A 12,012-nucleotide genomic window follows, 5' to 3' on the forward strand; every position below is an offset into this window, starting at 1 on the left:
CGTACTGTTTGGGAAGCGTCTGGGTGGCCCAGTGTACTTGTGACGTGAATTCATGCTGGAAGAACTGAGAGGTGTTTCTAGATTTTACTATATTAAGGCAGGGTGACGGAGGAACGCTGAGATTTTACTGATTTATATTAGAACCGCAAGTTAATTTGCAGACAAGTAAATCCTTGATGACTTGCGGATTTGGATCCATGTAGTATTCATTGCTTTGGCAGTTCCGTGATAAGTACAGTGACATCACATGTGGGAAACCTTCTGTCATTTCCACCATACAAGCTTTTAGGATAAATTAAGTGTTACCTGATCAAGGAGGTGACCTGAATGTATTCTGAGCATCCGAGTTAGTTCAGACAATTCCTCCCCTGACGTATTGCTGGAAGACAGACTGGATCATTGTACTTGGGTTGGCACAAAATCTATTTGTGATATATTCAGGAATACTAATTCTCCCCAGGAAGAGTCTGTAGAAAGTTCATACAATAATTGAGAGGAAAAGGCCCAGTGTTTACCCCCAAAAAGCACATGGCTGCCCTTTAAAGTTGGCCATGTACATGAGATTGAAGTCTTCCATAAATACCAATTACGGCTGTTCTTGAATAAAATATGTATAAGGTCTTCCATACAATTTCAGCGACAGAAAACCTATTGCCAGGTCAGATTGGCGGCAGCTTAAATCTCTCTCACTCTGGATTTTTAGCCAGTCCATATATATTAGATTGATATCAGCTCAACTTGATGATTGATTTCTGTGACCGTACCCGACCATATAATATGTAGGGGCACTCTCCTGCATCTGCTGGTTGGATGTCAAGCTGACTGTAAGAATTGCAAATGTGCATTGGACATGGTGCCAGAGGTCTATATATGTGATATTGCGTAAATATGTAATTTTTTTTTTTTATTTTTTTTTTTTTTTATTTCTGTCTCGTGGGCTGGTATATTATAAGTAGGTATATTGACCTATTACGGCCCACTTTAGCAACATTTTGCTATGTAAATTTTGGCCAATTTTATTATTATTTTCAGTAATTAGTGATCACATAAAGAGATGTTCTTTTTGGATTTCAGAATGCCTGATCCTTCTGTTCTCAGGAGATGTGATGTCTGACTGTGGTGTACTTTAACCTCTCCCTTCAGAACCAATGCACGCTAAACCGAGCAGGCTTATGGGGCAGATCAGGAGAGATTGCCATCAGCCAAAAGATCTTTCGACTGACAACTGACCTGACATGTATAGACAGCTTTAATCTGCAGACACGGCCCAGAGTGCTTGTTTAAGGGGCATTTGGGAGAGAAAAGCTGAACGTGCTGGAAGCTATTATATGTATGACCAGCTTATGTCATGGTCTCTCTCCAGAAGGAAGCGCAAATAAACTCACTCAATGGCTCTTCTTTTATACTTGCTATTTTATCTTCAATTCAATAAATAATGACAAATATGGAAAAACATATTCACCCCTAGTCCATATATAGACAACTGTAGCATCAGGATATCTCCATTCCAAGCCATTTCAGCAATCCATGCTTGGAAGGGAGAAAGTGACTTGTTCCTATGGCTTGCACTGTATCGGGGACACATTCCCTTCTTCAGATATGATCTGTGCAACCCACCACCAAGCTATATACCAGTCTTAATTGGCAAATTATAGCGTAAAACATGCAGTACTTTCTTCCTATGATGGATGACAGCAAAGGACATTGATAATGGCAGTGTGTACGTAGCTTAACTCTTTAGCAACAAGAGGGTACAGGCTGTGGCAAAAATGTTGTTTGTACAAAACGAATAACTATCTCTGACAAAGCAATACTTTCAGACGTTCACCTGTAATTCTATATACCTCTCCTTTAACTGTGTGTTCTTAATAGGAACTGGGAAAGATCAATGTACTCAGTGTGCCAAGGACTTTCATTTGCACGACTGGCGCTGTGTCCCCACCTGCAGCCCTGGCTTTTATTCTGAAGACATACCCGGGCTCCCGCACAAAGTGTGCAGAAGGTAAACTAGTCAGTATGTAGGGACAAGTGAACGGGAGCAGCCACTTTAAATGTAGATAGTTTGGTCACCTTTGGTCCTCATCCATTCTTGAGATCATGTTATGTGCTACTGCGCAGGGAAATGCAATAATGTGTAGAAGTTAGTAAGAATGGACAGCAAGACTGTATCACAAAATAGAAATATTAATGGCTTATTTTTGTCAATTAACAAAGTGATGTGAATGAAGAAAAGAGAAATCTAAATCCCATCAATATTTAATGTGACCGATTTTTGCCTTCCATCGATTCTTCTAGGTACTTTTTTTTTTTTTTTTTTAAGGACACGGTAGGGAAGTTGTTCTATCTTGGTGAGCTAAGCACAGATCTTCTTTGAATGTAGACTTGGTCAAATCCTTCTGTCTCTTCATGTAATCCTAGACAGACTGGATGATGTAGAGATCAGGGCTCTGTAGGGGCCATATCATCACTCCAGGACTCCTCCTCCAGAGAGCAGTCATACCAAATACTGATGGGATTTAGATTTCTCTTTTGTTCATTACCATCATTTTATTTGGTAAAAATTAACCCTTCCATTTCTGAAAGCATTCTTACTATATTGCGTTTATTCACACCTGTCTAAAACTTTTGAGCAGTATTGTAGGTGGATGGGAAATATTATCCAGTATAACCATCTTTTTTGCTGTCCAGATGTGAAGAGAACTGCCTGATCTGTGAAGCCACTGGGAAAAACTGTATTAAGTGCAAGGAGGGATACAGTCTGCTCAGCGGGTCTTGTGTTACTAACCACACCTGTAACAATGGTGAGTCTTTTCACGGAAAGTGCTAGCACGCCATGTTCACCAGACATATTGCAGCCAATATCTGTCTTCCAAATTGAAGTTACACAAATGCCTGCCTGTTTTAGGCCTGGGAGACACTGGGTGGAATTGCTGGCAGTGGACAGTAGCGCAGAACAGTGACGTGGATGGGATTCTAAAAAAAAAATTCTCATCCATTCCAGTGAAGAAAAAAATGTCATGTGGGTTTTGAACCTGCAGGATGTCAATTATTTCTTAGGTTCAGCTCCAGTTTTCAGTCTCTGCAATACAGCGACTAAAAGCCAGGCCACCTGCACAGGAAACACAGCCAAAAACAAGACTATCTTACTGGGAGTGATACGGGATGTCCACTATGGATATTCCACAGCAGAGCCGTCCCATGTGTCCTTAGCCTTATACTGTAATATTGGTTGTACCCAAGCTTACATTGGTACCTCCATGTAATGTTAGAGCATAAATTGTAATACTGTATATTTTCTGAGCATTGTATTCCATTTCCTATGTGTAATAAGTAAAGGCAGTCAGGAGGCCATTGCAATCCCTTGGACCCCACAATCTCATTCCTGTGGGAAGTTGCGATTTTGTCCCCGAATCACCTAGATGCCATAATCGCTGGAGGCTGAGTACTTACTGACTCCAGTGGCTAGTCCGGATTTTTGGCTATCTGAGGCTAAAGCCCCATGAGACGACCAGCAGCTATAAAGTGCTGCGGGAAAAACCGCAGCGGCAATGCATTGTGGTTCTTCGCGCAGCGCTTTAAACAGAAAGTTTGCAAAGTTTACCTCCATGGACTTTGTTACAATTATATCTTTGGGGAAGCCATGGGAATTTCCATAGATATACTGTAATTGACATGCTGCGATTTCTAAAACCACGCCAGTTTTGGAACGCTGCGGTTTTTACCACAAAGTGGGCATGCAATTCGCAAGAATACCATCCACTTTGCAGTTACTGTGAAATGCTTAAATTTTCCCGTCGCATTTCCGCCGTGGGAAATCGTGGCGTTTCCGGCCCATGGGCCCCCAGCCTAATAGTGTTAACTATATGTTCTGCGCAATGTAATAGTACGGCACACAGTGGGAAGGGGTTAATCAATTTCTCCGACTTCTCAGCAATATACAGGCTGCTATTAATAGCCTTTTGCAGCATGTGGGGAGAATAACACTATTTCAAGTAGTTTTATGTAACCACACAGGATGTTTATGTAGTATTTAGACACAGTGGACCTATGCCTATAAGTGATCTTGGGGTAAGGGCATTTGCAGAAAGGGGGAATATATATATTTATTTGTAAGAAATACAGTGTGCACCATGTTTGAATTCTGTGGTTTTACATATCCGGACATATAATAATAATAATAATAATAATAATAATAATAAATTTTATTTATATAGCGCCAACATATTCCGCAGCGCTGTACAATTTGTAGGGTTAATATATAATAATAATACATTTTATTTATATAGCGCCAACATATTCCGCAGCGCTGTACAATTTATAGGGTTCAGATACAGACATGCATAACAAAGAACGTCATTTCACACAATGGGACTGAGGGCCCTGCTCAAAAGAGCTTACAATCTATGAGATAGAGGGGGTGACACAAGAGGTAGCAGGGGCGGCATTGCTTATACAGTGTTCAGACAATTTTGTGCATTAGGAATTGTGATAGGCCTGTCTGAAAAGATGTGTCTTTAGTTTGCGTTTGAAACTGTAGAAGTTGGGAGTTAATCTGATTGTCCGGGGTAGAGCATTCCAGAGAAGTGGTGCAGCTCGGGAGAAGTCTTGTATACGAGCATGGGAGGTTCTGATAATAGAGGATGTAAGTGTTAGGTCATTGAGTGAACAGAGAACACGGGTTGGGCGGTAGACAGAGATGAGGGAAGAAATGTAGGGAGGTGCGGCATTATGGAGAGCCTTGTGGATGAGGGTGATAACTTTATATTTTATTCTATAATGAATAGGCAGCCAATGTAGTGACTGGCACAGACCGGAGGCATCGCTGTAGCGTCTAGCCTGATAGATGAGCCTGGCTGCTGCATTCAGAATAGATTGTAGAGGGGAGAGTTTAGTGAGGAGAAGACCGATTAGTAAGGAGTTACAGTAGTCAAGGCGAGAATGAATCAGAGAGACAATAAGTGTCTTTAGTGTATCTCTGGTAAGGAAAGGGCGTATTCTGGAGATGTTTTTGAGGTTGAAGGTTCAAATACAGACAGAAAGATACATTACAAAGAAAGTCATTTCACCCAATGGGACTGAGGGCCCTGCTCGCAAGAGCTTATAATCTATGAGATAGAGGGGGTGACACAAGAGGTAGCAGGGGTGGCATTGCTTATACAGAGGTCAGACAATGTTGTAATAGAGGTGACTGTCATTACATAAACACAAGACTTTATGAGCCGTCGACAGTCGTGTCCTTTAACATGTGGATGGAGCTTGGACAAATAGAGTTAGCCTGAAATGGCATCATATTATGTGGGGAAATTGGGGATCGGGGACAGAGGAGGGTTAAGGGTTTACGTTAGACATTGTGATAGGCTTGTCTGAAAAGATGCGTCTTTAGTTTGCGTTTGAAACTATAGAAATTGGGAGTTAATCTGATTGTCCGGGGTAGAGCATTCCAGAGAAGTGGTGCAACTCGGGAGAAGTCTTGTATACAGAGATGAGGGAGGAAATGTATGGAGGTGCGGCATTATGGAGAGCCTTGTGGATGACAGTGATAACTTTATATTTTATTCTATAATGAATAGGCAGCCAATGTAGTGACTGGCACAGACCAGAGACATCGCTGTAGCGTCTAGCCTGATAGATGAGCCTGGCCGCTGCATTCAGAATAGATTGTAGAGGGGAGAGTTTAGTGAGGGGAAGACCGATTAGTAAGGAGTTACAGTAGTCAAGGCGAGAATGAATCAGAGAGACAATAAGTGTCTTTAGTGTATCTCTGGTAAGGAAAGGGTGTATTCTGGAGATGTTTTTGAGGTGGAGGTGACATGAGTGTGCAAGTGATTCAATATGGGTATGAAGGAAAGGTCTGCGTAAACATGACCCTGAGGCAGCGGGCATACTGCCTAGGAGTTATAGTAAGGCCTGAGACTACAATGGATATATCAGGGACAGATCTATTAGATGGTGGAAACAGTAGTAGTTCAGTCTTAGAGAGACTTAGTTTCAGATAGAGTGAGGACATGATATTTGAGACAGCAGAGAGACAGTTGCTGGTGTTCTGTATGAGTGCAGGGGTGATGTCATGGGAAGATGTGTATAATTGGGTGTCATCAGCATAAAGATGGTACCTGAAGCCAAATCTGGCGATGGTTTGTCCAATGGGGGCTGTGTAGAGAGAAAAGAGCAGGGGGCCGAGGACCGAGCCCTGAGGAACCCCAACAGCAAGGGAAAGAGGGGAGGAAACAGAGCCCGCAAATGATACACTGAAAGTTGATGGTCAACAGTGTGAAAAGCTGCGAAGGGTCCAGAAGAATAAGAAGAGAGAAGTCACCATTGGATTTAGCCATTAGGAGATCATTGGAGACTTTTGTGTTAGCCGTTTCAGTAGAGTGCAAAGCGCGGAAACCAGATTGTAAGGGGTCAAGCAGAGAGATAGCGGATTAAACGAGAATAGACCAGGCGTTCCAAGAGTTTAGAGATGAAGGGGAGGTTAGAGACGGGTTGATAGTTAGCAGCACAGGATGGGTCCAGGGACATAACAAATATCCAGTCCTGAATGTGAGCAACAAACATAGTATATCCCCAAAAACACCTCATACCAACTATAAAGCACAGTGGTGGAGGGGTGATGACTTTCGCTTGTTTTGCAGCCAAAATATGATTATTAAAACCTTTTTTCATAATTCTCTTAAAATATACTGATTTAATTTATTTCTTCTGTTTATTTCCATGTAAACAGCTGACGAAATGTTCTGCGAGATGGTGAAGTCCAGCAAACTCTGTGAACGGAAACTATTCATCCAGTTTTGCTGTCGAACTTGTATGCTGGCAGGCTGACCCTGTTGAAGTGTCTTCTTTATCCCACCATGGTGTGACTGCTGCCGACCTAGTGTCCAGAACACCCACTTCTGGCAATGGTGCTATCCTGGTTGCATTAATCCATTTCATGCCAAGGCTGACTGGCAACGAATGGGTTCAATGGCTGTCTGCTTGACAATAACCCCCAGTGTGATATTATATTGTTAAACATGGACCACAAACAATGTTTCTGGAAGGGATTTCAAGCTTTTGCTGTAGCTCTGAGCACAGGATCATTATTACAAGTCATGTATTAGTTGCCCAGTCTTCCAGTGGCCGACTGGGTGACCATAGATATTCCAGTAAGTTATCAAAGGGAGGGGGCTGCAGTATCACTTCGGGGTGGACTTCTCCTTAAATGTGCCAGTATTCCCAGAAGAAAGAAGGAACATGTGCCTTGCATATGAACAGTAGGCTACTTATAGGTTTCAAATTGGAAGTCTGCCTTACGTTTATGAAGAATCGCCATAGTGCGTCTTATGACGCTGGACGTATATTATTAGCTTGGTTGGATGACTATAATAGCTGCTATATACTTTCATTGGTCACAGTTGTGTAGGGCACGTACAGATTGATACATGACACTTTATTTTTACACACAGGTGAATCTACCAATATTAAGTGTTGGGTCTTAAGGATCACATAAGAAATATGTTGTTTGAGCACAACATCTAATATGCCCGTATACCTCCAGCATATGATGGGATTGTATTGTTGTTATGGGTTCGGTAAGATTTTAAAATCACAAGAAAAAATTCATCTTTCACAAGGTGGATGTAAATTTTAAGCTCTATATGTGAGTGTTTTAACAGTTGTCTGTATTCACTACATGTTGTTCACCAATATGGCGGCTGCTTTGAGATCCCATTGTGTTATCAGATACCAGCTAAGATTGTAATGTATACAGTAGTGTATGTACAAACTGGAGAAGTGCTGTGTACACCTCTGAGCTATTCACCAGCACACACAAAATACATCACAACTACATTTGCCTCTAAAGGATGTATTCTGATTATAACAAGTTATCCGCTATCTGCTGGGTAGGGTAACAGCTAGATTTAGGGGTATGACTACTGTAATTCCCACCATACACAATAACAGGTCCAGAATCCCCCATTTGAATTGAGTAGTGGTCAAGCATGAATGCTCTTGCTCTAATTGACTATGGGAGTGATGGAGAAGGCCTAGCGCAGTGCTGCGACACCTACAGCAGGGCCATGGACTCTGAATGAAGCAGTAGTAGTGGTGCGCTTGCTTAACCATTGCTATGTTCAACTTGGTGATGACCCAATGGCACTACCCCTAATCTAGTAGTGGATAACTTGTAATGACTAGCATACCCCTTTAATTGATAAATGAAACAACTGATCTCTCACTATATTGTCTAAAAACTAAGTCTAGGCGATCACAAAGTAGACTCTGATTTGCGAGATGAAACTCCGTATGACCATTGGCTAAGATTTAAATGTTTCCTTATGGAATTTTTTGTTCTGCAAGTTGAGGGTGAATCCCTATCACTATAGAGCTCTATCCTTAAAGCCTAATTCTCCTTAAAGGGAGCCTATCACCACCTAGATCGCTTCTAAACCACTTATGTGCTGTATGGCCGGTAAATCTCACAGTGAACATACTGTTCTTGTTTTAGTCCGGCAGCCACCATTTAATTTTAATGCCATATAGAGGTGAGCTGTTTGGTGCACTCGGATGGGATCAGACCTTCTGGAGCACCCATTCTTTTTTATGGCCATCACGTTGTGCAACCCTCAAAACAGACTGACATGTCTCATGGACAGTAATTTCAGCACCTACAAAATGAAATGGTTCTCCAGCAGCTGGGCCTGTGCCCTGAGAGCACAGAATAAGTCTTTTACATATAGAATAAAAGTTCACTATGTTATTTAATAAAAGTTTGGGTGGTGGTAGACTCGCTTTAAGGCTGAGGTCCCACATTGCGAGAACACAGCTTTTTTTGTTGTTGCAGATTTTGCTGCGTTTTTTTTTTTTTTTTTCGGTGGTTCAACACCTGGGACCCACGTGGATCAGCTGTTTGAAGAGTCTTCAGCCCTTCAGACAAATATTGCAGCCTCTTCTCTGACAACCAAGCATAGTGCCGTACATTGTATAATGGCTATACTTTGTATTGCAGCTCAGCCTCATTTGCTTGAATGGGACTGTGTTGATAACACAGACCAATAAACATAGCATCACAAGGCCCGGAAAGCAAAACACAGCTCACAGAGCGCTGCTGCCACTTCAGACATCTGATCTATGGGGGTCTCAGGTACCATCCCCATGCTGGTTGATAGGTCCTCAGTCTTTTAAACCGTTTTATTGACCTAGTTGACGGCAACATCTGACTCTCTCCAAGTCACACTGAAAGTGGTCCAGAAAGCTTAAGATATGAGGTAGCGCTTGGTTGGGGATCTTACACTGTCATTTTTGTAGTTATACACCTGTCATGTCCCATCTGCAGGCAGTATGTTATATAGCAGGAGGAGCTGAGCAGATCATTACATAGGTTTGCTAAATAGTTCCAGTATAAACTGTAATTTATTTACTTCTGCTCATTCTGTGCTTGAGTCCAATGGGTAGTCCTACTTGATTGACAATCTTCCTTGTGTGTGTGCATACAGAGATATTGTAGCTGTCAATCACAGATTAGGACCGCCCACTGGACTCCTAAATCTAGACTGAGCAGAGATGAATAAAGGGAACTTTTGAGTCTGTTTATGGAGAACTGAAAAGACAACCCCTGTAAGTCTGCAGAGCCATTGTAGGTGACCAGTGTTTCCTTCCATTACATATATGTACACAGATTCTACTACACATGAGACCTCCACCAAAAATCAAATCTCCACTTTAAGAGGTTCTCTGGCCAACAAATCAAATTTTTATTCTCATGACCTATCCATAGTACAGGTCATCATAATGTGACTTATTGATTCCGATGCTTAGACCCTGCACAGATCAGCTGTTCTAGCAGGCTCCATGTACTGGAAGCTGTTAGTGGATGGGCCGCTCCTGCAGCTCTGCTCCTCTTCAAGTAATGGGAAGGGCGCAGCAACCTTGTCTACTGCATAGTGGCGCGTCTGGGAAATTTTGGTGCTGCTAGAATAGATAATCTGTATGGGGTCTGGGTGTCGGACCCCTGCAGAACACAGACTGATGACCTATCCTGTGGATTTCATTCCATTCAATTCAGAAAAGTCCTAGAAGACAATAAACTATTGTAGAATATTTATTAACGTGTCGCTGGATTAACCCTCTAATATGAATAAGTTTCAAAAACATCTTTTAACATGACTGTTCCAGGAATATTGTGAAAAAAAGATGTGTACATAATATAATATAATCATCTACTATAAGCTTTTCTAGCCAGCACTGTATAGGAAACTATGCCTGAAGAACCATTGCCAAAATTGTACATAGGTCCTCTAGTGGCCTGTCTCGCAGTTATAGCCTCAGCCCTGCACAGCCACTAAGGGGTTAAGAGTTTTCTGTAAAGTGTTTTTCAATGCTCGGCACTGTTTTTACATATGTTTTTCTTAAATTATAACATCAAAGACTATTATTTTTCCATAAATTGTCATTTTTTTGTATCAGAAATGCTTATCCGGTGTTTCTACATGTCAGGTCTGCATATATAGTATGCGTTTATCAAACTGTACATATTTCTGTGTTGCATGTAATTTTTATAGAAGTTCTATATTTTAGGAGACTTTTTAAGAGTAGTTGATCATACATGGTCTGGCAGATTTGGGATTAGTGTGCCTCCATTTTGAAGCTTACTATTCGACTTCGGAGGATCTGTTTGCTCTCCTGCCGTGTCTGTATTAGTAAATACTTCATGTGAAATAATTCTGGAAATTTTCATTTTTAAGAAATCTTTGGGTTTTTTTAATTCCTCTGGAAATTAATCTGATAACTGGGTGTTACCGTCCGCATGGTGAATAGGTTACAGAGGACCTCATATTGATGTACGGTATTATATACTGCTAGAAAGCAGACCGTGTACGGTATTCTGTGCACTGTTGGCTTTCCTGGTATTCGCCCTGGTGCTGGAGATATCTGCGCCATTATTTCAACACTGATATCTCCCCATTGTCAGAAGGCCAGGCCTTACAGCCTACAAAGTTATAGAAGTCCGGTCAGGAAAGCAGACAGATCCTCTTAAGTGCGCCATTTCGTTACATGTAATGTTGTATAATCCGATTATACTCTGATTTCTCCCAATGAATGTATTATGTACTAAAGGCATGACCTCCGGTACAAGGTACATTAAGTTCTAAGTGTTAGGTGTGATATTGGCTACATTGGTTTATTTCCCCAATAGGGCTGCCTGTGCCTAATATAGGTAACAGGTAAATTTAAGGAGTAGACAAAAAATTGCCACTGTACTAAATCTTCTCATATTGTCCTATCCTGAATGTCTCCTTTTTAACTCTAACCATTCACTCCATGGAGGGTAGTCCAAAGATCTTCCATTCTGATCAATAAAATTTTTACTTGCCTAAAGAGTCTCAGCTTCTTTATTCCAATACAATGTAATCCTAAAGGGAAATAGTAAAGTCTTTATAGCAGCAATGCCTAAAAATGACACATAAAGTTACATAATACTGAACAGGTTCACATATAAAACATAAATACGTGTTCCAGCACGTGTAAATGTGTAAGCACTTCCTATATATTTCCCATTCTGTTCAAAGTGCTGTGGGAAGAACCGTGATCCGTTCTCACAGTGCTTTAGCGTGGCGTTTCCAGTCTGTGGGGCCTTAGCCTTAAAGTGTTTTTTCCAATGTGGTTTTCAACTGTGTTGCAAAAAAAGCATTATGTGAACAGTAGTTTACAAGTTGCTGCTTAGCAACAACATATTGACAAGTTGGTTGTAAGAATTCATTTACACAGTCTGTCACCGGGATCCAGCAGATGGATTTAGATCCTGTGAATTATACAGTGTTTTCAACTTGTAGATCGCTGCCTCCGATGAGAGACACTGTTTTTGTCAACATGCAAATTAGCTGTTCGGAGCAATGGGGCCAAAGAGATAATTAGCCGCACCCACATTTCTCAAAAAGAACTAATTTGCATATTGACAAAGCATGGGTATTCCCTTTCTAGTGTATCTGAAATGCTACGACTAAAGGCAGATGGAGCACAATATTACCAAAT

At 41.3% G+C, this 12,012-nt stretch overlaps 1 protein-coding gene across 1 annotated transcript in view; it reads left to right on the forward strand.

The window, feature by feature from the left end:
* Positions 1-11,349, forward strand: part of PCSK6 (proprotein convertase subtilisin/kexin type 6) — a 142,506-nt gene extending 131,157 nt beyond the window's left edge. Inside the window, exons 19-21 of the mRNA XM_075273143.1 lie at positions 1,873-2,002; positions 2,689-2,801; positions 6,725-11,349. Coding sequence (XP_075129244.1) covers positions 1,873-2,002; positions 2,689-2,801; positions 6,725-6,822 — 341 coding nt within the window. The 3' untranslated portion in view covers positions 6,823-11,349. The remainder of the gene's footprint in view (positions 1-1,872; positions 2,003-2,688; positions 2,802-6,724) is intronic.
* The last annotated feature ends 663 nt before the right edge of the window (positions 11,350-12,012 follow it).

This window comes from Leptodactylus fuscus, chromosome 5, assembly GCF_031893055.1.
Source record: "Leptodactylus fuscus isolate aLepFus1 chromosome 5, aLepFus1.hap2, whole genome shotgun sequence".
Classification (NCBI taxonomy): domain Eukaryota; kingdom Metazoa; phylum Chordata; class Amphibia; order Anura; family Leptodactylidae; genus Leptodactylus; species Leptodactylus fuscus.